Below are 25,534 nucleotides of genomic sequence, written 5' to 3' on the forward strand. Positions count from 1 at the left end.
TTTAGTGATAGAATTTAAAGTTAATTTATATATTCCTTCTGTGCATAAGGGGAAATATTATTTGTCGTAATAATTACTCGTGTCGCGATTGGAATTTCATTGTTGGCGGACGGATTCCTTTCGTGAGTGGAACTCGGATACTAGTTGACTCAGCTGTGAGTGAGTACCTGGATGAAATCAAGTGAATAATCCCGAGCGCAATGCCAACCACATTGTCTTCTGATGTACACCGTTAGGATCTAGTTACATCACTAGTAACAATTACTCAAATGATACCATGGTGAATAATAAGCTTAAAAGGCCGAAAAACGCTGAAAAGCCAATGAATAAAATCAAATTAGATGGAACCCTAGATCCGACAAAGCGGAATACTGCCTAAGACTTATTCTACACGGTCAGTTTTTTATCAGTTTATAAGTCAATCCATCAAAAATTGACTGATGAGAAACTGATGGACTGACGTGTTTAGTATAAACAAGACAAAAAACAATTTTTGTTGCATGCATTTCAACAGCCAAACCATTCAAAAGTTATGTTTCGATTAACAGCAATGGCAAATGCACAACACTCAACCTATCATCAGCCCAGCCGAAATCATCGATTTTATTTAAAAACTTGTATATTCACTGACGCCAAACCAAGAAGAATACATACAGAAGATTCATTTCCCTGCGCATTGTTTGTATAATGGAAGAAAAACGTTGCCCATGTTCGACGATTTTCAATCAACTGCGCGTAGAAAAATTCGCGCATTTACTATGGTGTCTGTCGTGTATGTGATTCATTAGATGGGAAAACAGACACAAGAAAAGCATTTCTGCGTTATCAGCATACTGATCGCGTAGAGTAGGTTTGTAGCAATGACTGATGGACTAATGAATATTTAAATTTGTCAGTTTAGCTGCACTGCTGACAGGTTGAATTTAGTGTAATTGCCTTGGTGCAATTTTTCGTCATGAACTAACTTATGGCAGACGAATGAAAAACTCTGCCATGAAAAAGGCAGGACAAAAAAGGAATCAGACCGAGTTAAGCTCCTAGTGTGTCTCATGTTTCTATACCAGATAAACTGATATCAAGGACCTCCTCCCAACCGTCACAGTTCTCCGAGCAGGGGAAATGAAAGGTTGGTGTACTGCCCCTGTTACACACCGATAGATTTGAAATAATAATAAAATCAAAGAATGACTCACCTCTTTCGTTGATTTCAGAGCTACCCCAAAGCGTATGCCTTGCATTTGCGTCGCAGCCTATCAGCAGGTTGGCTTTCTTTGGTGTTATGGTGTTCATCAGATGTTGTAGTTCTTGTGGCGGAGCTGATCGGTCGTGAGTCATGTACGCCGAGGAAATATACACGTTCTCTGCCCCCACCTGCTCCAGCTTGACCACAACTAGGTCACTGGAACTCAGGTCCGGGCACAGAAAAGCGTGCAGACTCTTCCTCGCAAGAATACATGCTCTAGGTTTAGCCTGATCAGCGTCTCCTGTGCTGTGGAATAAATTAAAATATTTGCTTTGGAGCCCTTTGATGGTTCGGTCGCTTCCGACCCAGGGTTTCTGTATTAATGCGATGTCGATGTCTTCCTCTAAGAGGAAGACGAGCAGATTAGCCGAGGCACACTTCGAGTGCTGCAGATTTATCTGCGTTACCCTCAGCATGATCTGCTTGCGTGGTTCGTCAGCCCCCGTCGGACCGTCGATCGTCATCTCCTCCAACAGCTCGTTGGCGGCGTCGATTGGGTCAAGGTCGTCGTCCGGTTTTGCAAAGCGGAACACTTTTACTTTGGCATTCCTGACTCCGAACCACACTTTGTAATCGGCCTTTTTCAGTGCCTCCAGGCACTCCTCATTTATGCGGAGTAGTACGGGCTGGCTGTTTATCTGAGGTTCCTCCTCCTTTATAACAACCCAGTCGTCCATGGGAATCCCGGGGTTGTGAAGGCGCAGGAAATGGACTAGCTTGTCCTTCTCCATGCGGATCTTCGGCAACCAAATACGAGCGACCGGTCTCCTGGGAATCTCGTCGTAAGGGATAGTCTTGAGCTTAACGCCCTCCCAAGCGTCGCCGATCTTAGCGACGCACGAGCCGAGAAAGTCCTTAGAGAACTGGTCCATGCAAGCTATTACGTGGAACCCACGGACCACATGAGATGAATCAAAGTGGGGAGTGAGTCCCGGGTGTTTGCCTCCGGTTTCCACGAGATGTTCATAGACCATGCCCGACAGCCTAGCCTCAACACTGGTCCACACCTCCAGCGTTAGTTTGCCGCTAGCAGAATTGCCATGTGCCAGCGCTACCCATAAGTGACTCCTGGCCACATCGCTGAAGGTCTTCGCAGTACGTGGCCCGCCGGCTGACGGTTGCTGTACAATTTCCTTCGTATGTTACTTGGCGTCTGCGCTCTTGCCCACTCTACTCCGCTTTTTATCTTGTTCGACCTCGTCTTGAGATCGGTTGCGTTTTAGAGCGGTGGGCTTCGCCTTCTGCTCGTCAGCCCGGCGTTTGCTGTTGTATTCATCAACAATCGCCTGGTATTTAGCGAGGTCTTTTTCATCCCGCTCGTCGACAGTACCGGCCTCCTTATTCTTGGCAATCTTGCCGAGAATATGCATGGCCTTCTGGTACTGACTCTTGAGCAGGACACCCGTGGACCTTCGCTTCTTAGCCGGTTTCTGGCGATTCTTGTCGGTTTTCGCTTTCGAGGGATCCCCCGACGCTGAGGGCTTCGGGTCAGGAGTACTATGTCTGGTACTCGCTACACCCAGCCTGACGGCAGTGGGTTCCAGGCTAGAAGCCACTAGTCCGTCTGACGCCTCGCTCCGGGAGGTCCCTGCGGTTGGTTTGAGCATAACGGTGCTACGGCTGGCACCGAGTGTACTGCTCTCGACGGCCACTGTCTCCTGGCTGGAGGCCAGCAGCTCGTCCTCCGATGATGCGCCTGGCATCATCGCCTCCTCTTCTATCGTCGTTTTGGTTTTTTTATTAATTGAGTCCATGTCTTGGTCCCACGAGTAGTCCGGGAAGAATATCCACCCTGGCTGGCCCGGCCACCAGGGTAAGGGTCTTATTTGAAACTGAAGGTGCTCAAGGTATTCAGAGTTCGCATACTAAAGACCAAGCTCCCCATTGGCCACGCAGCCCTCGGCGTATGCTATTCCACCTTGGCTTGGGGTCCTATTAGCACCTTCTTCGGTGCAGGGAGGACGATCCCCGGGCTGTTGCTTCAGTCCATCCCCCCGCCAGATCTACTTGCCCCTAACACATGACCAGCAGACAAGCAGATCCTCGTCAGTTGGATGAGCCTACTCCCAGCCCGGCCCTACACACTCTTGGCCCGCCCGAAGATAAACAGATAAACAGAACCAGTTATAAACAAGCAATAGGAAATTAATAAAGTGACGTTAGCCCTCACTATAATGGACGTAAGGCAATTGCCAAAACTTACCAACCAGCAACTTCACCTTGGATAGGTGAGTGATTGCAGAAATCGTTGCAAACATAGTGAAGCCAGACCACAAATCGGGTAAATATGAAAAGGAAGACCACAGAACCTCATAACGTGGGCTTGCAATTTCGTCTTCTGTGATACCATTTTAAAACTTCAATGAGAATGGCGCAACCGATCACTACGAGCCGATTCCGCTTGTAAACGGGACAAAAGCTGAAAAAAAAACAATCCAATAAAGCTTGGATTTACCTTAGAATTGAGGAATGTAGATCGTGGCCAAAGATTTCGAATTAACGAAAGCAACTGGTTTCAAGGGCAGGTTTCATCAAAGGAAGCTCCCAGTAGAATTAAGGAGCGACGCCAAATATCAGATGTCGAAAGCAAAATATAGCAGTAGAAGTAATAACATTTTTAATGGGTGATGCTAATATGCACTAAAATCAGGCATCTCAAATGAAAAGTATTCCGTTGAAAATATATATGATAGATTGAGATTATATAATTGGCCGTTGGGCTAGGAACCGCTCCGGATCCGGATTTTCTAAAAAGCTATTCAAAATGCAAAACAACGCGACTAATGCGCCCCAATTGGCAGCACTGAATACTACAAGAAGTGTGAGAGACGTCAAAAGCAGAGCAGAATAGTGTTTATTTGAGTGTGTGTGTGTTCGGTAGAAAAGAGACACCAAAGTTTGCCATCGTTTTTATTTTGATATTCTCAATTTCGCTTTCGTGTGGTTCTGGTCGTGACTGATTTTCGTGTCCGCTTGGCTGTTGTGAAATTCACAAAAAGTCGCCCGTCATCGTGCGGATTTTTTGATTTTCGATCTGAATTCAAGTTCTAATTGTTTCTCTAAAGAGTTAATAGATTTGAATATAGTTTTTCGAATACGATTTGCGTGGAGACTACGCGAGTAGATTTTTCGCACCAGTGAAAAGTTGGCTAGTGGATTATAAACGGCTTCTCGGGCGAGTTGTGCTAAGTGTTGACGATTTTTCTACGTTTTTCGTGGACGATCGAAACGTGTGATAAAACAAAGAACCGAGACGAGCGGCTGTTGAATTTTCTTTTACGGAGCATTAGCAAAACAAAGAACGTTGGTCGGATAGGGACGTTCGCAGGCGACGGGGTAGGCTTGGCTGATGCTCCTTACGATTTCTTGGAACGAGCGTCTAAACAAGGACATCTGTTATTTGTTTTTACTTGGCTGGTCCTGCGCGTGGAATCGCGTAGGGAGTGCGAGCGTTTGGGCGTTCGGGTCGTTGTAAGAACTGTGTCTAGCTTCTGGGATTGTGTTTGTGCTCGGGACTTGGACCAAAGGATAATTACCTCCCACTCACGGCTCACATCGTTCATCCCCCGCGGGGGTGAACCTATGTAGAAGGTTCTAGGTAAGTGCACCCACGCGCTGCCACTTGGCAATTTGTCGTTGACATGGCTTCATTTATGTACTCTGTTTTCGCAATACTGTGCCCGCGACCATTTGCCAGTAACCAGATAAGGATCGATAAAATTAATGGAGCCTCAAAATGTCGCCATCGCTCTCGGCCAGAATTGTGGACACACGGGCAGCAGATTTTGCACAACAAACACCCCTTATCCGCTCGCAATGTCTTACCAGATAAGAATTTCTGAGAGGCACGCGGCGGAAGAACGCGTTTCGAAAGAAAAAAAGCGATAGTGCGAGGAAAACAAAGAGCTACGGCAAGTGTCATGGGGATGTTTTCAGTTTTCTGCATTTGCCACTTATTTCGAGGGTAAAATGTGGAGCTTTCGTCATCCTTCTTTTCTCCATGTCGGTTGTGTGAGAAAAACAGCCACAATTCATAGTCAACATTCCCTCCTGGCCCCTGACTGGCGCATGTTTCTGTCTTATATAATCAAAGTTTAGAAGAAGTGTGGAAGGGGCGGAGAACGTTCAGAATTGATCAAAACAACAAGACGGGAATCAAAACATGCCACTTCGTCATCGCATGAGAATGGCGTGTAGAATACTCTCTTCTGATCCAACGGTACAGTCTGACAGGAAATATCGCCACCACTCTGATATTTTCTATCGGGGATTATAAAAAGAATCAACTAATATTAAAAGTAGTAGAATTTCACTGCACTGCACTGCACTGTGGTATATCAAATGATTTTTTAGACGCCTTTTATCACGGCTTTTGTATAAATCAGCTCGAAAATAACCTATACAATTTTTGATCAAAAGACATTGTTACGTTAACATTTTTTTTAACAAAAAAGTGTTGAATATGCAAAACCTTGTGGTTCTTCATGATTATTTTTGGAAACTCTTTTCTAATCAAATGGTCCAATAATAGGGAGAATATTAAAATTCTCAATTACAATAAAATAAACAAATGTTTGTTTGTAGCGTTTATACATTTGACTTGAATGGCGAAATAACCTGTTTTTTTATTTTATCAAAACGGTTTCCTTATAAATAGTCGAATTTCGAAACATCTTCAGTTATGTGGATGATGTAAATAAGCCTGCTGATTGGAATGATAAATATGTAAAAATATAGCATGTTCTTACAAATGTATTCATGAACCCATTTTGTCTTTTATTGAGTAGAAAATGAGGGGTATGGATACTTTCACTCACTCTCATCATAGCACCGAAATTTTTTGGGCATAGGGAACTGCAAACCGGGAGTTCGGCTCTTTAGGTATGAACGGTTGTGTTGGTTTTTCATTTAAGAAAATTTGGGAACACAATTGTTTATAATAGCACGTTGAGTCGGTTGATCATGAGATCCAATTTTCAATTCGTCATTTTACCTCTTGTAGGAGTAGTAATTTTACGTAAAAGTGGTAACTTTGGCCTGCTATAAATTTGTTATTAATAGTAGGATTTCCACCAAACTTTCCTTGATGTTTCATATCAACCATATGATTGAAAAATTCACGGATCTCGAATGAACGTAGGGTTGGTAGTGAAACTTCAAAGTAAAATAAAATACTATTATTAACTTTATTTGAGCAGACATCGGAACGGAATGAATTTCGAGAACTAAATGTGCATGAATGGTTTTGTGTGAAAAGAAAACCTTATTAGAATCGAGTTAATGTCTGTCTGTCTGTCACACCCGATTTATTCGGAAGCAGCTCGACCGATTGTAACGAAAATTGGTTAGAGCAAGTGGTCTGTTGTTCCCTTTATATACAGTAAGTGGCACTATTTTGTGTTAAATTTAGGGTTGGGTTTCCCATACATGTGTATGAAGGGTGCAAATTTTTTTTCGCAGAATGTGGCCATATAGAAGGTATAGAAAGTAAATTAATACTTTTCGAAACTGGTCCCATATTTGATATCATGTGAAGCCTAGAGGAGTGAGGGTCAAAATGTGACTTCCAAAAAAAAACCTATTCGACCGAAAAATCTGAAAAAAAAACACAGTGGCATATCTAAACGAAATCTACTCCTCAAAATACATCCCGTTTTCGGTATCTGCACAAATAAAGTTCTTCTTTTTCTTCAGCCGTTGTTTCGTTCAAAAGCGGGGTCGGCTCGTCGTGATCGGTTTCACTATTTTATTTCATCAAGTCCCTGATCTGGATGCAATCTCGAGGATTTTAAATCCGCATCCAGCGTATCAAGCCACCGTCGTTTCGACCGGCCTTTTGGTTGTCTACATTAACGCGAATTACGTGACCGTGCCATCGAAGATGCCTCCCCCGTAGTTTTTTCACGATCGGTACAACCCCATATCGATCGCGGATATCCTCATTTCGGATGTGATCAAAACGTATAGTAGACCAACACTCAGAACCACGACATTGCGGTAAATTTTAAATTTGGGACGTTCGTTGATACGCCGATCACAAAAAACACCAGTTGTGGTTGCGTGATTGCGTTAATGCGTGAAGAAATTTCGTAACGCAGTTCTACATTGGCTGGTAGCGTTGACCCAGGATATTTAAATCGCTCAGTTCTAGGCAAGTATCGCTGATGGTAATTGTGCCTGTTTCGTGGGGATCGGTCGTCAAAAATTCAGTTTTATTCAGATTCAATCTGAGACGGTGTTGCATGAGACGATCATTCGATTTTTGACAAGATGATAGCAAAATATCATCTGCATTAAGCAGTGTATAAAGCGCTGGACGTTGGATGTCCCGTGTAACAGTGTCCATAACAAGAACAAAGAGGAGTGGTGAAAGGGTGCATCCTTAATGAACACCAAGAGACACAAAGCGGTTTTGATACCTCCGCCATATCTCGAGCTTTGCTTTTCGGATCGTGGTAGAGCAATTGACTCCAGCGCAGTTCTTTTGGTACTATGATAAATGTTGTCGTAGAGCGTGTGTGATGAGTTCATGTGGCTCACGATCAAACGCTTTTGCTAGATTCAGAAATGCAATGTAAAGAGGGCGATGCTTCTCACGGTGTTTCTCCATGAGTAACCGCGCAGCGTGCATTGCGCCAGTAGTTCCGCAGTTCTTAACAAATCTGGCTTGATTCACGGTTATTTCAACGATTTCGCGAATACGGTTGTCAAGAATGCGATAAAAAATCTTCATGGTATGGGAAAGTAACCGGATCGGACGGTAATTTTGAACATTCTGCTGGACTACCTTTCTCTTTCCATATTGGAACTGTAGTACTTTCTTATCAGTTCTACCTTTCTGAATAAACCAATTAAAGAATTCACTGAGCCACATTGTTGGGTCCCAGCTCTTTGCTTTCCAGAGTTCAGATGCGATGTCGCCAGGTCCTCTGGCTCTCCCCGATTTCATTCGTCTTATTGCCTCCCCGACTGCAGTTACGCTGACAGTTAAGTCCTTGAGGGTTTAACGTGAGCACCTGTCTTGCGACTTAATCCCACCTTATTTTTAAGATACGGATTGATTTTGTGACCACAATCAGAGCCCCGCTGAGACAAGCAACAATGGTACGAGTCTATACCAAGTGCATGGCTTAGCATTCCAATTGGCGAGCGTTTTAACGTCGAGAAACTTGTTGTAGAGGCGCTTCTTTTCATGGACCTTCATTTCAACATCGTCATTCTAAAGCCAAGTAACTCGGTTAACCGTATCGCTTACCTGGCTTGGTGACCCCGACGATTGCAGGGGCCGCTTTTGGACCGTTGCTTTCATTTTTTTTTCACGATTCTTCCACATTTTTAATGGTAGGTAGCCGCGTAACTGAGATCATTTCTGACGGCGTCTTATGAGAATATAGTCGATTTGCATTTTACTGTTCCCACTATAAAATGTAGGAAGATGAGATAATCGTGTGATGAACCATGTATTCATAAGTACAAGGTCATGAGTGTCCGCAAAATCGATTATACGGTCGACACCCTCATTGCACGCTCCAAACCCCTTTGCCTCATTGCACGTGTTACCGTCTGTCTTTTCACCCACATGATCATTAAGGTCGCCAGCAATGATGATATAGTTGTCAGCGGGCACGTGACAAGTCTTTTCATCGAGAAGCTGCCAGAAGGTATCATTCTGGGCATCAGGTCGACTTGTCTGTGGTGCGTACGCGGTGAAGAAGTGAATAGTGCGATGAGCTGATATAATGATGAGCTTTATCAGCCGATCATCCAATCGTTCGACTTCTTTAATGACATCACGGAAGTCTATTGTAGGATTTCCATGAAATTTTACATGATTATTCCCTGTATTATCTTTCTTGCTTGAGCCAAATTTCTTGTTTCTGCAATCTAAAGGGAGATATGGAAAAGCTAGTACTGAAAAATTTTGTCACTCGGCGAAATGTAAGGTTGCCTCATAATAATTTAGTTTCGTTTTATGATGGAAGATATTGAAAAGTTAGGAAAAGTAATGTGCTACTGATGAGCTTCAAAAAGTACAAAATTTGATACAATATCGATGCACGGGTTTTATACATTGCTTAACCCCACAGAACAGAGGCGCCGGTAATAACACCCAAAATGTTATAGATTGCATTCAGAGGTAGATCTCCAAAACGGACTAATGAAGTTTGCGGGTAGTGTCTAATTCACATAGATATATTTGTACATTAAACCAACGGTATTCAATATACCTACTATCTATGTACATATATATGCTTTTGTGCAGGAAGTAAATCGGAAATATAGGTACGATCAATTTATGTACGTGCATGTGTATGTACAGTATTCGGTAATAGGCAGTTTATTTGTTTAGGGTGAGAATAATATCTATGTCTCTTTGGAAAAATATGAAGGGATATTTTAGATTTGTAGCTAAATACTGATGGAAAAATGTGCATATAAGTTTCTCACATAAGATGGAACCCAAAACCTTTAAACCCGAAGCGCGAGCTTCTACGGAAAAAGCTGGTCGTTATGTATTAGTTTTGTATATACTCCATATTTCCCGGCATGTAATCAAAAGTGTCAGTGTCTGGCTGTTTATATTTGATGTATTTTTTTCGATAAACAGAAATTCTACTTTGCCGAATTTGAAATGAGAAAGCACGTGTTATAGATAGAGCGAATATTGAAATTATCTTAACATGCCGCCATATGATAATCAATAAAGGCGATCACCTTGCAGCATGGTGGAAACTTGACCAACATTTTATTTTATTCATTTCTCTCGCATCAGACTTCAACAAAAATGAAATGTTATACAATGAAATTATAAACAGTATCGACCATGAAATTTATGCGACTTGGGCACATCAGCGATTAGCAACTGGCGCCACGCGCTATCAACCTTTGCAATGAAACCTCAACTCGTTTAAAAGAAACGTATTTTCGATTGGCAACAATACCCTACCAAAATAAAAGTGAATGGGAGAGCTACAGCTTTTAAAAATAATAACATAAATACAAAGTGATATTACTCATTCGAGCTTTCAAGCTTAATTGAAAGAGTAATGTCCACGTCTTTATAGGAGTGCAATACATTCATTTTCATCTGTTTTTGAAAATGTTGACTTAATTTTGTCTATCCGCGGCACAATAACAAAATTTGAAATGCATTCCAGGAGAACCTTATGTTTGTTAGGTCGAGATGAAGAAATTTTATAGAAGCAGAGATGAGTTCAGATTCTCTCTTCCAAGATTTAATATTGTGTCGCTCGATTTCTATTGAATTAATTCTAATCTAGTAACTATGCACCGCTTCAATTCTGATTTCAATTCTTCGAAAAATTGGCTTCAATACATTGACCCCCTCTATAATATAATTTTCATACATGTGAGGTTTTTGTAGAGGTGTTAATCAGCAAAGGAAACCATTGGATCCAATGGAATCAATTTCTTTTTAGGGATTGAGGAGTCCTAAGTTCGCATCCATTTAATGTCCGACCGGACCAAATGGAGAGAAATTTTCTCCCACTCTTTATGGTCCACGGACTTCTGTTTTTGTGTTAACACCCAAAGTTCAAAAATGAAAAGAGGGACGAAACCGTAGCCGTCTTCGTCCCTCTTTTTACAATGAAATCAAGTTCTGAAATGCGGCAGCATTCCGTAATTTAAAAAATACCATATAAGAGTATCACGCTGAGCTTTTCACTTTAAGCAATGTTTTTTTTAGCTTTGTAGCAAATGTGAGCATTGAAGGAAAGAATATTCTTTATTCCATAGTTGCAATATTTATGAAGGTGTGTTTAATTTCTACGTTGTCCCTAGTTCGTCTGGTATACATTGGTTCGTAAAAATAATCAAGTATAATTAGTTAACTATACAATTGAAGCTCCATAGTCAGAACGATAATAAAGCAACAAAAGTTGACAATGGGACGAAAAAATAGAAACAAACGAGATATTAATTGAAAAATTACACTATATATTTCGAGACTACAAAAAGGAGAGGAAATAAACATTGCCTATTACCGCTGATATATATATCTAAATTGAACTAACGAATCTTCACGCATTTCCACTTTGCTCCTTGCACAAAAGCGTACATATATTTGTTATATACATAAATTAAAAACCGCTAGTAACCAGGTACACACATGTCTATTATATTAAGATTTTTCCGCAGGATAGGTTCAGAGAACGAGACCTGTTTCATTTTTTTTTCGAAAAGAACTAATTGAGTCCTTTTTTTTGATAGCCCACTTGACCATATTCTGTGAAAAAAAATGTACACCCCCTCTTTCGTATATATAGGGATCCCTCTTCAAACCCAACACAAAGTGACGCCACTGTACGCTGTATGTAAAGGGACACACAGACCACATGTTCTCATCAAATTTGGAGACAATCGGTTGGGCTGTTTCCGAGTAAATCGGGGGTGAAATCTAATTTCTGTGGGATTTTCCGAAGCTACAGGTTCTATTTGTTTGAAATTTTGCTTATTCGAAATAAGATATATAATGACTTCTATTAAATATATTTATGCATGCTCATGAAAAAGAGATGACCATTTAAGCAATTCCAGAAATATTTATCCCTGATAAAATACATTATTTCTAAATACATAATAATGTTACAAGCGGAGAGATGATTTTCTCCTACAAAATTTTGCTAAAAAAGACAATTACCACACCATTCATAATTGGAGTTGATTCTGCAGTCACCGGACAGCTTGTAGATTACGTTTTCTTGATAGATATTTTATATGACTTTTAAATGTCTATGTTTTTAAAGCCTTTCCGAATTTGTAATATTTAAGAAGGCACTAAGGGGATTGCCAGGCAATGAAGGTAGTTCGGGCTACCCATAAATTCGATATATACTCTACCCTGCTACACGCTACTCATAACCCTGTTCACATCACATCCACTCTATTCATTGAACTGAGAAACTATTCAAAACGTTTTTAATATTTATTCAATTATATACTCGTATACGCATCGAAACTGCGAACACGTGTCTCAAATAGTTTACCCCCTGGTTGTATTGCAAGACATACTTTAACACTCGCGTTATTCGCCCTGAATCCATTGATCATCGAATAAACGAAAAATGTCATCTGTATGTTTGCCGATTCTACTCACAATAGAATAATCCAAACAGTATATAATAGCGGATTTGAAAACCAGTTTTATCGTCTTCACCAGCATTGAATTCCCAGTGTCTTTCATTCAATTTATAGGATGCAGTAAGGAGGGGAGAGTTTCATATCCATTCAGGCTTCAAAACAATTTCAAACCAGTCAACATGGAGAAATTATTCGACACGAATGCTTTTCCATCAAATGGGACTACTGAAACTAATATTTTCTATTATATTCTTTTGAAGTAGTATTAGTAAAACATGTAGGCAACAATATGATGTATTTTAGTTCCTCTTATGTACAATTAAATATTTTGGAAAATAAAAATAAATTTTTGTTTTGGCATCAGTCTCAGCAAAATTTTTTCTTATGAAGCGATTTCATTATCTGAAATAGAATGCATTCAAAACAATCTTTTTCAATCGAAAGTGATAGAATTGGATGTTTGATGCTTTGCAAATTCGGTACTCGAATTAAGCTTTTGATGCTATCGATCTTTACATTACCAGAGAAACGCAAAGATCTCTATAAATCCTGCTCTAACTATTTATGTAATATTGATCATTTATATATTATGAAAATACTGCACAAATCTTGAAGCAAGCTTAATTTGTATTTCTAAACATTTTTGGACAAGTACATAATATAAATAAGCTTATCGCATAAAAATACTGATATCAATTTACTTCTAATTTCAAATAACAATAAAATCTATGTCGGATTTGTTTAAGTTCTCCACAATTTAAGTTCTCCAAATCAACTTAATCAAATTAATTTGAAGTGTACAGTTGCTATACTTATTGTAAATGATCGAAACAGTGGAAGGTAGTGTGTATATTAAATATATGTAAGGGCGTAAGAAATGTAAAATCTTTTCAACCTTGAAGGTCTAAGTTTTATGGTCATAGATAAGGCACCAATGTTAATTTTTCTGAAGCTTGAATATTGTAACTATCATATCCATTGTATATACGTGTATTCTAGAATAATTAATGATTTATTTTTGGACAAGGGTATAGTGATTTAACTAAATCGAATTTAGCATAATGTAATATAAAATCGAAATCGAATTTAGCATAATGTAATACAATGAAGGTCAGTATTAAAATCAAATTACTGTCGTGTCTGTCTGTAGCATAATTTCTCGTAGGTTGCTTGGTAATAAGGACCGCTTCCGTTTTTAAGATTTTGTTTAAAACAAACTCTTATCAAAATAGGTTTCCTGTGTGCCTGAAAGGGTATACATTTTTCTTCCGGTTCAGATCTTTTGATCTCGATTAAAATTTTCGAAGCGGTTCTCAGTTTTGACATCGGTTGTAAAAGGGAAAAGTGCCGGAACTAGAAAGCGGTCGCAAACTTCACGAGACCATTTTCAGAAATTGTGAATTGAGGTTTAAGAATACACTAAAACTCTTCCCCCAAAATTATCAATGTAGGTGGCCAAAAATTATTCGGAGAATCCTTTTCTCGAACGCCGTCAAGAGTTCGTAATATTTCTTGCTAAGAACCCATATCTTCGAGGAATACATAAGGACTAGCAAGATCATTGTATTGTACAATGAGGGCTTTGCCACTATGGTGAGACGTTTCGAGCGAACCAGGTTTTGTAAACCGAAATAGGCTCTGTTGGCTGCCAACAACCGTGCGCGGATTTCATCGTCGTAGCTGTTATCGGTTATGATTTTCGACCCTAGATAGGAGGAATTATCAAAGAGTTCATCAGTACAAAGCTACTTAGTAAGAGGGCAAGTTGCTCCCGAAATATTTATTTACATTGAAAACTAAAACTGTAATTTGGAGGAAGCTACCCTTGTCTATCAACTTTAGGCTAGACTACAAATACCAGACATCTCTAATCTCTTAGTGCATTATAGCTTGATGCAAAGCAAAGGGTTTCAACGTTAAAAATTAATGTAAAAATTGAATAATAAAAAAATATTATATGCATATATCTCTTTCTCAGATCTACATTCGTTTTTTTTAAGATTTTGTTTGCAAAACATTCAATATCACATTGAAGTGGGTAGTCAGACATGCTAAATGCAAATACCTAACGGGCTACTACGTACAAACGGAAAAGTTCTACACTTAAATATACTCACAGAAGAAGCAAACAAAACCTTTCATACCTGAAGCACCCAGCTTCCGGTTTCCCGACTTGTTTCTACATTCACCTGCTGATACTTAATAAATTCGGACAACTCAAATATTTTTTCCGCAAAGTGGCATGGGAGTCTGAATTATTGCACTATCATTAATAGTTGTAGTAAATGAAAATTAATTTACGGAAACTTATGAAAACATCCATATCCAGTATCATATTGAAGTGGATAGTCCGACAAATTAAATCCATGTAGACTACTACTATTAGGTTGTTGCAAATGAAATGTCGGATATTTGAGTAAAATTTCAAAAAACTATAACTTTTATGAAAATTAATTTTATTAGTCAAAATAAGAACCAGCAGCTTCAATGCACTTCTCCCAACGAGATACAAGGGCATTTATTCCAGTTTCGTAAAAGTCTGGGTTTCTAGAGCTAAGAAATTCTTCAAAGGCACTTTTGACATATCATATCGTAATTCATTTAATTTTTGGACCGTCATTCTGGAAACATGAGGTCGGGCGTTATCATGGAGCAGTATCACTCCATCTCTGTTGACCAATCTAGGCCGCTGAACACGTAATTTCTCGTGCATTTCATCAAGTTGGGCACAATATTTCTCTGCATTAATTGTTTCACCACGCTCCAAAAACGAATAATGAATAATTCCAGATGCAGACCACCAAACAGTTACCATTACCTTCTTCGGGTGAAGGCTCGGTTTTGGCATGTGTTGTGGAGGCTGATCGGCATCTAGCCATTGCGCTGATCTGCGACGGTTGTCGTACAATATCCACTTTTCATCGCATGTCACTATTCTGCGCAAAAAGGGATTGTTCCTGTTGCGGTTGAGTAGAGAACTGGATATTTCCATTCGCAGCGCCATGTTTTGCTCGTTGAGTTCATGCGGAACCCACTTATCAAGCTTCTTCACCTTTCCAAGCTGTTGTAAGTGCCGAGATACTGTCGAATAGTGTACGCCTATTTTCTCTGCAATGTCACGAATCGATGATCGGGGATCAGATTCCACTATCAAACGCAACTCGTCGTTGTCGATCGATGGTCCTGGGTGTCCACGAGGTTCACTTTGGAGGGTCATGTCGCCTGATCGGAATTTTTCGAACCACCGCTGTGTCGTTCGTTCGTTTGCTGCGTCAGCTCCAAATGCTCTGCAAATGTTTCTGGTTGCCTCCGCTGCGTTGTGACCAAGTTTAAATTCATATAGAAAAAGTAGACGTTTTTGACTCCCTTCCATGCTTTTTTCTTTGAGTTTTACTTGGAACTTCAATGACGATTGAAATTGAAATGACTCCTTGATCGAACGAACGACTATTTATACTCAATTATCCCATACCACCAGAGTCACCTTGCGGCAGTTTTAAACATTAAAATCATAACTAACTTCACTTCATTGAAAAATCCGACATTTCATTTGCAACAACCTAATAGCTACATACAAGTCAAATCATCGTGTAATGAAATATTCTCACATACAAAATGCAATTCCATACCTAAAGCCGCGAGCTTCCTGTTTCCGACTTATTTTGTTCTTATATTTTCCTTTTTAAGTATGATTTAATAACATGTTGACTGTTTTCCCTCTGTAGTTGGTCCGAATTATCTGAAGTACATTCTTTATACTTTATATTAGAATTATGTCACAACTATATCTTCCGGGGAGAAAATTCACATATTAACCAATGCTCAGAAATATTTGTTCTGCTCATAATCAGATTTGGAAAGTGATTTTCGTAGTAATTTCATAATATCACAGTTTTTGCCCGAACAAATTGTGTAGTTGATATTCATGGAGTCAAAACATCTGCATACATACCTCTGAACTATTATATTCTGTAGTATATATACATGATTATATGTCCTTCTTTTGGAAATCAAAATCGTCAGACAAAGTTGATCGATTTTGTACGTTTGTGTAGGAATTCTCCTCAAACAGAGCAACGTTTGCGCATAACAATCTGATATCTTCCAATAACACTCCATTAGATTATACTTTCGAGATTATCACCATCTTGTTTATTAGCCAAGTTATATGTATTTAGCTAAATCACAGTTATTCCTATAAAGCTTCCAAAATCATACTTCATACCTCTAATTCCCCCAAATTAGGAAGGATATTTTTCTATTGAACATTCAGAAGTGTCCTTCAGCACTATATTGTTTCCTGCACGCATCGATTTCTATTCACAATCAGACTTTTAAAGTTAAAGCACGAGGAAGGCATACATCCCCTCAATGGATAACGTCCAGAGTAACACATCGCTCCTATTGATTACTACTCATGTTGTTTGTATACATTCTTTACTACACATCCCCTGACCTGGGATACTATGATTCTATTTTTCTATTGTGTGCAAGCACATGAAGTATACAATTTTGTTATTAAACAATTTTCCGTCGTCTCGTAATATGATCGTGGATTTATTCAAATTTGTGTATCTTTGATATGCCACAGGCTTTATACAAAATTGGTTTCATACCCAAAAACTAAAAAGCGGTGCCATTAAGCGATTATGCGGTAGATTAAAGGTTGGACGTTTCAATTCTGGGAGTTTTTGTTTTATTTTTGATAGATGGACGTAACATAGATGGGCTTTAATGAAAAATCATTTTTATTTTACAATGAATGCATGTGAAAGGCAATCGATTTCCCTTGTAGTTCGTTTTCATATAAGCACATACAATGGAGAAAGGAGACATATGGGTCCGATTTGAAAGAATTTGCTAGGACTTGTAATACCATCATATGTGGTATCTACTTCCAGTACCCACAAAATAAAAAAAGGGAAAGAGAGTTAAAAACAAAAAAAACTCCTCAATACTGTACCAGTGCATGGTGAATGTATCACAATCATATCAGTGAATGTAGTCTGGCTTTTTATGAGTCTTATCACTTAGTTGGAAAAAAAAGGCAATTTCCAACGAATTCCAAAAGTATCTAATGTTTTCTGCAATTAGAAGGCGAATACCTTAGTGCCTGTAATGGCATTCATCGCGGAACTTCCACAAGCACAATCGTAAATAATGGAACCAGAAGCAAGCTTAGGGGAAGGATCAAACTTCAGGCTACTTCTCGGTGACGGCGACAAATTCTGGTAGCTATCGGCAGCTGTTGCGTACTATAACAAGCGTAGACGTTTTTTTATCTTACACGTCTTTTATTCATGAAAATTTTCATTGCAAAGGCAATAACATAAACTTAAGAAAATATTTCCATTTAGTTGCCCAGTTGGTGAAAAACCGGGAACAAAAAAGATAACGCATGCGTTATTTCTGACAAGCACAAGAATACATTTCGAACAAAGAACTCTTATTCTCAAAAATTCTTAGCTACCAGAACTTTAAAAAAAGCTTATTGTTAGCTGCCGGTCAGCTGTACAGTCGAGTACAGCTTCGAAACACAAACAATACATTTTTTCATAGTCATAGAACTTTTTCATGGGCACATGGACGATTCAAATTCGATACGAAATTTGTTAGCAAGAACTTAAACTACACAGCATGTTGTCTACGAATGGCAAGCTTCCCTTATAGTTGTGTTTATTCAAGGTCGTTTATGTTTATTTTTCATTTAATTCGCTGCGAAATCATTTCATTATCATTCATTCGATAACATTGCGTCGCCGTTATAGGCTCGTTATCTTGAGGTGTATCTATGTTTCCAACAGATAATTACTGAATTGTATGGGCGAAATAGTTTGTATCAGAGTGCTTATTTCAATTGATATAGTAAACCACGATCTGACCCAACTCAATTGCTGACAATGAAAAAATCCAAGTTTATGTCCTAGCTAATGAACATTTTGTCTGCCAAGTTATACTATATGAAAGGAAATATTTAAATAATACTATTACTTGAAGATCACGGTTATCTTAAAAGATTGCTCTGTAATATAGAAATGAGGCAATTGATATTTCAGTATATGACTTGCGATTTCGTCCAGGGTGGAGGCAACTCATCAGACGCTGGCTCACGCGCGTTTGCTCCCTTATTTCTCGATTCTCAAACAGTCTCACTTATCCGAAAAAAACACTTCAATGAGATCTGCTATAATTCATTGATTTACATAAATATGTATAACAAATCGAATGCAGCATGCATCAAAGTCCGAAGTGTGATCTGTTCGAATAAAATCATCAAGCGCAACTGGCACGTGTGACATTTTTTCAATTGTACTTGATGTTGCTACAATGTTGGGTCCACACATTGCAGTAATGATCAATCGATTCTGTATCTGTGAATTTATCAGAATGTAGGGGTAAGTGGATAACATATGCATAATACACTTTTCACTGATCTAAGTAAGTAATTGATTTTATTTTTACACGCGAGTACATCGATTAAGTACACAACGTCATGAGAATCATACTACGAAGTACCCATCATTATACTACTCCCATTTAATCATGATCGCAATGGATCATTTTCTATTAGGCCGAGTGGGAATATTCAATGTGACAAGATTTGAAGCGCGCGTGCTAAATATATTCATTGATTAAAAATTATTGCCTAATGGATTGGATGTCGGGAAAATAAAAGTCCGAGAATAGTACACACAGATAACTTGATTCTAGCTCCGCCAATATCACACAATGTAGATGTATTTGAAGCGGCAATATTTCTAGCCTTTTATCTTTTATGGAAATACGAAACTACATCGAATCATTTTCGGTAAAGTTTGTCTCCTATTTTTCTGGTGTTTTTGTATTTTCGTGCGCATTTTATTTTCTCCAATAGTTAAATATTTTGTCATGTAGATCTGAAATTAACATTTCCCTCGGCAAGTTTTCCAAAGTGATTATGTTGTATTTATCCTGCATGATTGAAAGGTAAACACCACATGTTCGAACGATACTGTTCACATTATTTTGTTTCACGATGAGGATGCTCGCCTATATGTACCGTTTAAGGTCCTACCGATATTTCTAAAATGAAAGAGAGAAGTCATTATAGTTCCATATTGAATGTACACTTCGCATACAAATTTTCTCTTTCGAATGTTTAATTTATGACAATTGGACAACTTTAGCAAAAATATCCACCGACGAGAAGTGGACCTTGTGATTGTCGTGAAGTATGGGAATGAGGCTTTGAAAAGCACTCTTCTTCTATAAATGTTATCCCCCCTATGATAAATCTTTTATAAGTTTGCTCGAATCCAATGTGTCTTTTGTTTCTACAATTGGTCACCTTTCTTATACCTATCTCCTGAATATCGCTCCTTGGTCCAGACATGGAGACATAATTACGATTTGCTGCAATGCTATTTTTATTTGTTTGTTATATAATAAATATCTAGTTTAATGCTTAAGTAATAATAATTATTAAAAACATGTGCTATATTTTTGAAATATTTTCCAGCTATTTCTACACGCTAAATCTCGACATTGGATTGAGCTTCCATGTCGACAAGTTATACTATTGCACCGTATGAAATATGACTGAGAATCGACTATACGCAATCGGTGGATCGGATTTCTGTGATAGTTCTTCAAATAGTAGCAATTTATTGAAATTTGAATTGTTTAGCAGTGGAAGCGATTGTGGAGCAGTTGGTGTTGGTATCGGAAGCGGTGATAACAACAGCATCAATACCATTCGCGATTCCAACTCCATTCAGCCGCAATATACCATTTTGAATAATTTACGTGAAAGTCCAATGCTTACAACAGCATCAATTTCTATACCACAGCGAAATAGCAGTGGTATGAACTACCCTTCATCTAAAATGATGGCAGACTTTTCGGAATTTGGTTTGGATGCTTTGGAAGTTTCATCCCTCTCACCGAATTTACTGCAAGATGTCAATTTGAATAGTATAAGCAGTATTCATAATCAGTTTAATGTAAGCGGTGTGAATAGTTCCAATAGCGGAAATCCTATGCAATATGAGAACCAAAACCAAACGAGCAATTCCAGCGCTATGTGGAATGACATTGGCAGCGCTATGACAATGAAATCAGAACCGTTTCATTTGGATGATGACTATATATTTCAAATTGATAAGGCTGATTTGATTCAAGGTAATAAAATACAGGAGTGAGATGATTTGTTGGGACAACTATTACTAACTTATCTGCTTTCTAGGGCCTACTCTGGCCGAATTAAATGATGAGGCTCTACTGGAAGATTTGATCATTGACGATTTGATACCCGTTGAACAAGGATATGCAGTGACCACTGCTGGTCAACTAAGTCAGATTCACTTTTCTCCTGGGCAGCTAAATATGTCTGAAACTGCATTACCTCCTCAGCAGCTACTACAACATCATCATCACCACAATTCCCCTCAACAACAGCGGCAAACCCATACGCAGCTCTCTTTGCAATTACAAAGCACATCAGGTCGTGAGGGTCCTTACGACGAACAAAATACTACGGGATCATCCAGTCCCTTCGACATATACCACACGACACCAACTAAATCCTTAAATTCGAGTGCAGCTTTTTCACCAGGAAGTCAAGTGAGTATTGATGATTGGTAACCTTTTTTGATTTTCTTCTTAAAAATTCTTCATATTTTAATACCAGGCAAGCTCTAGCTCACCGTTACTATTGAATTCGGTTACCCCACCTCCACATACCAGCCGCGGTCAGTATCATCACAGTCTACAATCACAACAACACGGAAAAACACGTAGCCCAGCTTTGCAGGAATTGCTAAAGAAAGAATACTCGATGTCACCGGATCGTCATATTCTTGGTCAATCCGTTCCAGATCCGTCTACGCCTCGAATGTACATAGCTGGAGGAAGCGCCTTAAGCCCAGCAAGTAGTGGTTTCGGGAGTGGTGGTCGCCGAAGTATAGCACAATGTTCTAGCGGAGCGAGTGCTTCGCGACTGTCGTCATCGGCTCCTACCCATCTTGGACTTGAACAAATTTGGCAAAGACGAGAACCACGGCAACATCTTCTTTCGACAGGATCTTTAGCTGAAGCAGAGTCGTTTTCGTCTATAAGTACGGGAAGCGTACTTAGTCCAGAAGGAAATGATTTATCACATGACGAAGGTTATTCAGATTTTGATAGTGATCGAGACGAAGATTATTCAACGGATAATGGTAAAGTACTAGAAAATAAGGAAAGGTACGAAATATCACGATTCACTTTGATTTTAGATTCGGATAATGATGATGGACCTCGTATCGGTAGTCACGGGAGCGGAAAAGGTAAAGAACGATACTTTTGGCAGTACAATGTGCAGGCAAAAGGACCAAAGGGCCAGAGATTAGTTATAAAATCAGAATTAGAGGACCCCCATGTACTAAACGAAGCAACTGATCCAGTTTTCAGCCCAAACTGTTCTGTGCGCGGCATCAAGGTAAATTTTCAGAATTGTTTTTATGTAAAGATTTAACATTTAACGTATAAAAGCTTTCCAAGCTTAACAGTAGCAAATTTTCCCCATTGATGTTGGACATGAATCCTATTTACTCTAAAGCTCTTTAGATGTTGAAAAATACTTGTTATTCAATTTCGAGCGGCTATTGTAACAGTTATACGACGAGATTACCTATGATATCGGCCGTTGCAGTGGTTTCAGTCCGAAGTATAGCACAATGTTCTGTTCTGTTTCATTTACCACAGTTAAAGATAAGACAGGCCGGATAGAATGGATTAGTAGTAATTTCGTATCTCTATAGCCTCACAAACTAATGTTGAATACCGTCCTTTTTTATGAGCCCGAAGACATCCAGTGAAATGCTGCTTAAAAACAAATCCCATATGAATAGAAGGATAACCTGTTTGTGTACGAAATAGCTGTATTTCCGAGAATGTGAATTTTGAATTTTTCTCTTCGATTTATATATAAATAATTTAAATTTGCGGAAAAAACTTTCCAGTGGTATATCATTAGATATTGTATAATTAATTTGGTGTCTTGTCAGTATGCCGCATGGTAATAAAACCAACCGATTCGGGCGCTCTATTTCTTAATGGAACAGTTCATTGTTGTACTTTGTTAGCTTCCTGACATATAAAATCGAGGACTTGAAAAGTTTTCGTGGTTTAAGAATTATTCTGATAGGGATGGAAGTGTAACTGTTTATTAAATAAATTTTCTCTTAATAATGAATTGAACTGATCTTAAAACAGCACAGCGGAAAAGCTCGAAAAGGCGATGGCAACGATTTAACTCCAAACCCAAAAAAGTTACATATAATTGGGAAAGAATTGGATAAATTAGGTCGCATTATCAACGATATGACCCCGGTAAGCGAACTTCCTTTCAACGTTAGACCGAAATCGCGTAAAGAGAAAAATAAGTTGGCTTCTAGAGCATGTCGACTGAAGAAGAAAGCCCAACACGAAGCAAACAAAATAAAGTTGTATGGTCTGGAGGTAGAACATAGTAAGTCATTGAAGTCTAAAGCAAAAGCATTTTTCAATTATTATTTGCATCTTTAAGGGAAACTCTTAAATGGCATTCGAGATGTGAAGCGAATTCTTGCCATCAAATATAAAAATCCAAATGAAAACATTGATGAACTGAATCAACAAATCGAAAGAATTGCTAAGAACTCTACAAGTAAGATAACTAAACAAATAGAACTGTAAAGGTTGCTATAAATTCCTACACTTGCAGAACTGAAAATTGCGGGAACTTCAACGGAGTTTGTGAATAAAATTCTGGACAAAGTCAAAAGCGGAGTTCCCAGGGGTGGATTGGAAGACATACAAAATTCTTAATGGCAGCAGTCGTAGTGTCCAGGAGCAAGGTGTACCACCTACTAAGCATTTTAGGGAACTCTATATGTACACGTATTCTATTATATATTGAGCAAGAGTAAATTCTTAAAATATTCTATGATGGATAATGTATCATAATGTAAAGGTAATTCATCGCCGCCTAAAAGAGCCATCAGAAAGTTTTACATATTTTTTACTATATAGTAAACATTCATTAGTTTTTTTATGAATTGTTAGCTAGTGTATGAGAGGCATGTAGTTTGTAAGGGAACGTTACAAGAAAAGTTGTTTTTAATATTCGTTTTTTTATTTGAGTACCAAATAGTTATTTTAATATACCTCTGGTTGGGTATATTTTTCTACGAAAAAGTGATGGGATAGGATGCTTTTGAGTCTCGAGTTTCGTCAGTAAATGTTAAAGTTAAATGCGACGGGTTAAAAAAAGTTTGAACTCGGTCGAGTCCGAAGTAACTAACCAACATTTTTTCCAAATTTTCGAAACAGAAGGAAAATAAAATACTTCGATATTACACAATGCACGCGTGTTTATATATAGGTGTAAATATATGTTATTACGGAATTAATAAAGGAAGATCTACAGATGAAGAATTAAAAATTTCAAAAGTATCTGACTTAAAAATGAGATATTATATAATACCGGCCGTTGGCGTCATAATATCAGAAGATACCATTTATAATATTGAACATAATATATATCGTTTTATTAATTTTTTGTTATTCGCCTACAAGACTTTTTACAAACTGTTGTTATAAAGGAGTAAATTATAGATGCCTTGCACGAATATTTTTTGAATTAATAATTTACTGTATTCTAAAATATAATTATCGTTGCTTGTCTAAAACTTAGGTATTTGAAGAATATCTTGAGATTCCAAAGAATGTAAATAAAATATTTTGAGTAAATTATGTTGCGAGTCACAGAATTCAGGCAAAATTATTTGGGAAGTTTGTCAGATTTTATATGAAGTGCTATTTTTAGTTTGGGTATTAGATGCTTCTCGGAGAGGGGTGGGCGATTCTTCCATGTTGCGTATTTTTATTTTGTATTTGTCGAAGCTTCATTTTTGAAGTATAAGTTGAATTTGCTGCGACATGTCGGCGCTTAGTCGTTAACGGTTTCAAAATTTCATGTTGGTGAATTTAGTAATTGTTTCCTTCCATTTTTTTTATTCAAATAAAGTGCATACTTTCCTTTGATTTTCGACTTGACCGGATGTCATTTAATTTTTTACTCTGTTAAATTGAAAAGTACTTTGAGAATTCCCTTGAAACGAAGAACAGTCATGAAATCAATAAAAATCTTAATTTGTCGGAATAAAAAATATACCAACTAATCTTGTACTTTCTGATGTATTCTTGGTAACATAGGAATAGTTTTCTGCTAAAGTGAAGTCTTTGTTTATTATTTGCAAAATCGAATCATTAGTTACTGGAAATAAAATCGCACGCGCAAGATTGAAACTGATAATTTAAGAGAAACCTAGTATGTAAGTTTATTTTCTGCATAAGGAGATTATTGAGGTGGCATTCTTGTCTACTTTTATGTTTTAGTTTTTTTCCACCTACTTGAGAATTTCTATAGAATATGTATCTAATTTGACTATTATTACGTTTCATGATGCTACATATTATATTTTGTTAAATTGAGAACATCTGTGATTAATGTCTAATTATTTCTTTTTTCCAATAGGACATAAAAGCTAAGATGAATTATTACCTTTACAATTATCAAAATGTAAGGAAATAAAATTGACCATAAGAAACTGGAATAATATATTGATTTATATGATCAAATGCTTCTCAGATAATTTTTGTTAAGGCTTATAAAAGGAAAAATAGCAAGTTTTCTAAAATTTCTAAGGAATAGAACGGGGTAAAACTGACCAAGGAAAATCAGATTTCTTTCAATTATTCAGCTATGAATGTGCAAACAAATGTCCAAAATAACAGACTTGGCTTTTCAGTAAGACTTTCTTTCTGGGCTTTCTGGATACCTGATTGAAAATATTGAAAAGGAGGGAAGATGCTCTAAGAGCCATACGGAAGGGCGCATCAATATTAGTGGTCTGCAAGGAATTCGGTGGTATCAAGAGCTCAACATAGAATGTGGACGTATAAATTCGTCTATTTTGGTAGTTCACGAACTCCAGTTTCTGTGATGCTAAAGGAAAAGTCGAAGATGATCGGTTAATGTTACTGTTATTTCTTCTGATAGCATCATTCATTTCTTTATTGCCCACCCGCCTCAGATGCCTCCTGGTTACTACTCAGACAAAAAGAACCCGTAATGCGCCTGCTGACACGTTTCTTTAAGTGTCATTTCGGGGGGAAAAAAGACGG

The 25,534-nt window shown here is 38.2% G+C and overlaps 1 protein-coding gene across 1 annotated transcript; it reads left to right on the forward strand.

Annotated features, from left to right (window-relative positions):
- The first annotated feature begins 4,157 nt into the window (after positions 1-4,157).
- LOC119658786 (protein CREBRF homolog) lies at positions 4,158-24,966 on the forward strand. The gene is made up of 8 exons (XM_038066493.1): positions 4,158-4,841; positions 19,845-20,506; positions 20,571-20,947; positions 21,015-21,543; positions 21,601-21,803; positions 22,580-22,835; positions 22,893-23,012; positions 23,070-24,966. Exons 2-8 carry the CDS (start codon positions 19,921-19,923, stop codon positions 23,171-23,173), a joined length of 2,175 nt encoding a protein of 724 aa, XP_037922421.1. The 5' UTR covers positions 4,158-4,841; positions 19,845-19,920; the 3' UTR covers positions 23,174-24,966.
- Positions 24,967-25,534: the final 568 nt, after the last annotated feature.

Source organism: Hermetia illucens, chromosome 6, assembly GCF_905115235.1.
Source record: "Hermetia illucens chromosome 6, iHerIll2.2.curated.20191125, whole genome shotgun sequence".
Taxonomy (NCBI): domain Eukaryota; kingdom Metazoa; phylum Arthropoda; class Insecta; order Diptera; family Stratiomyidae; genus Hermetia; species Hermetia illucens.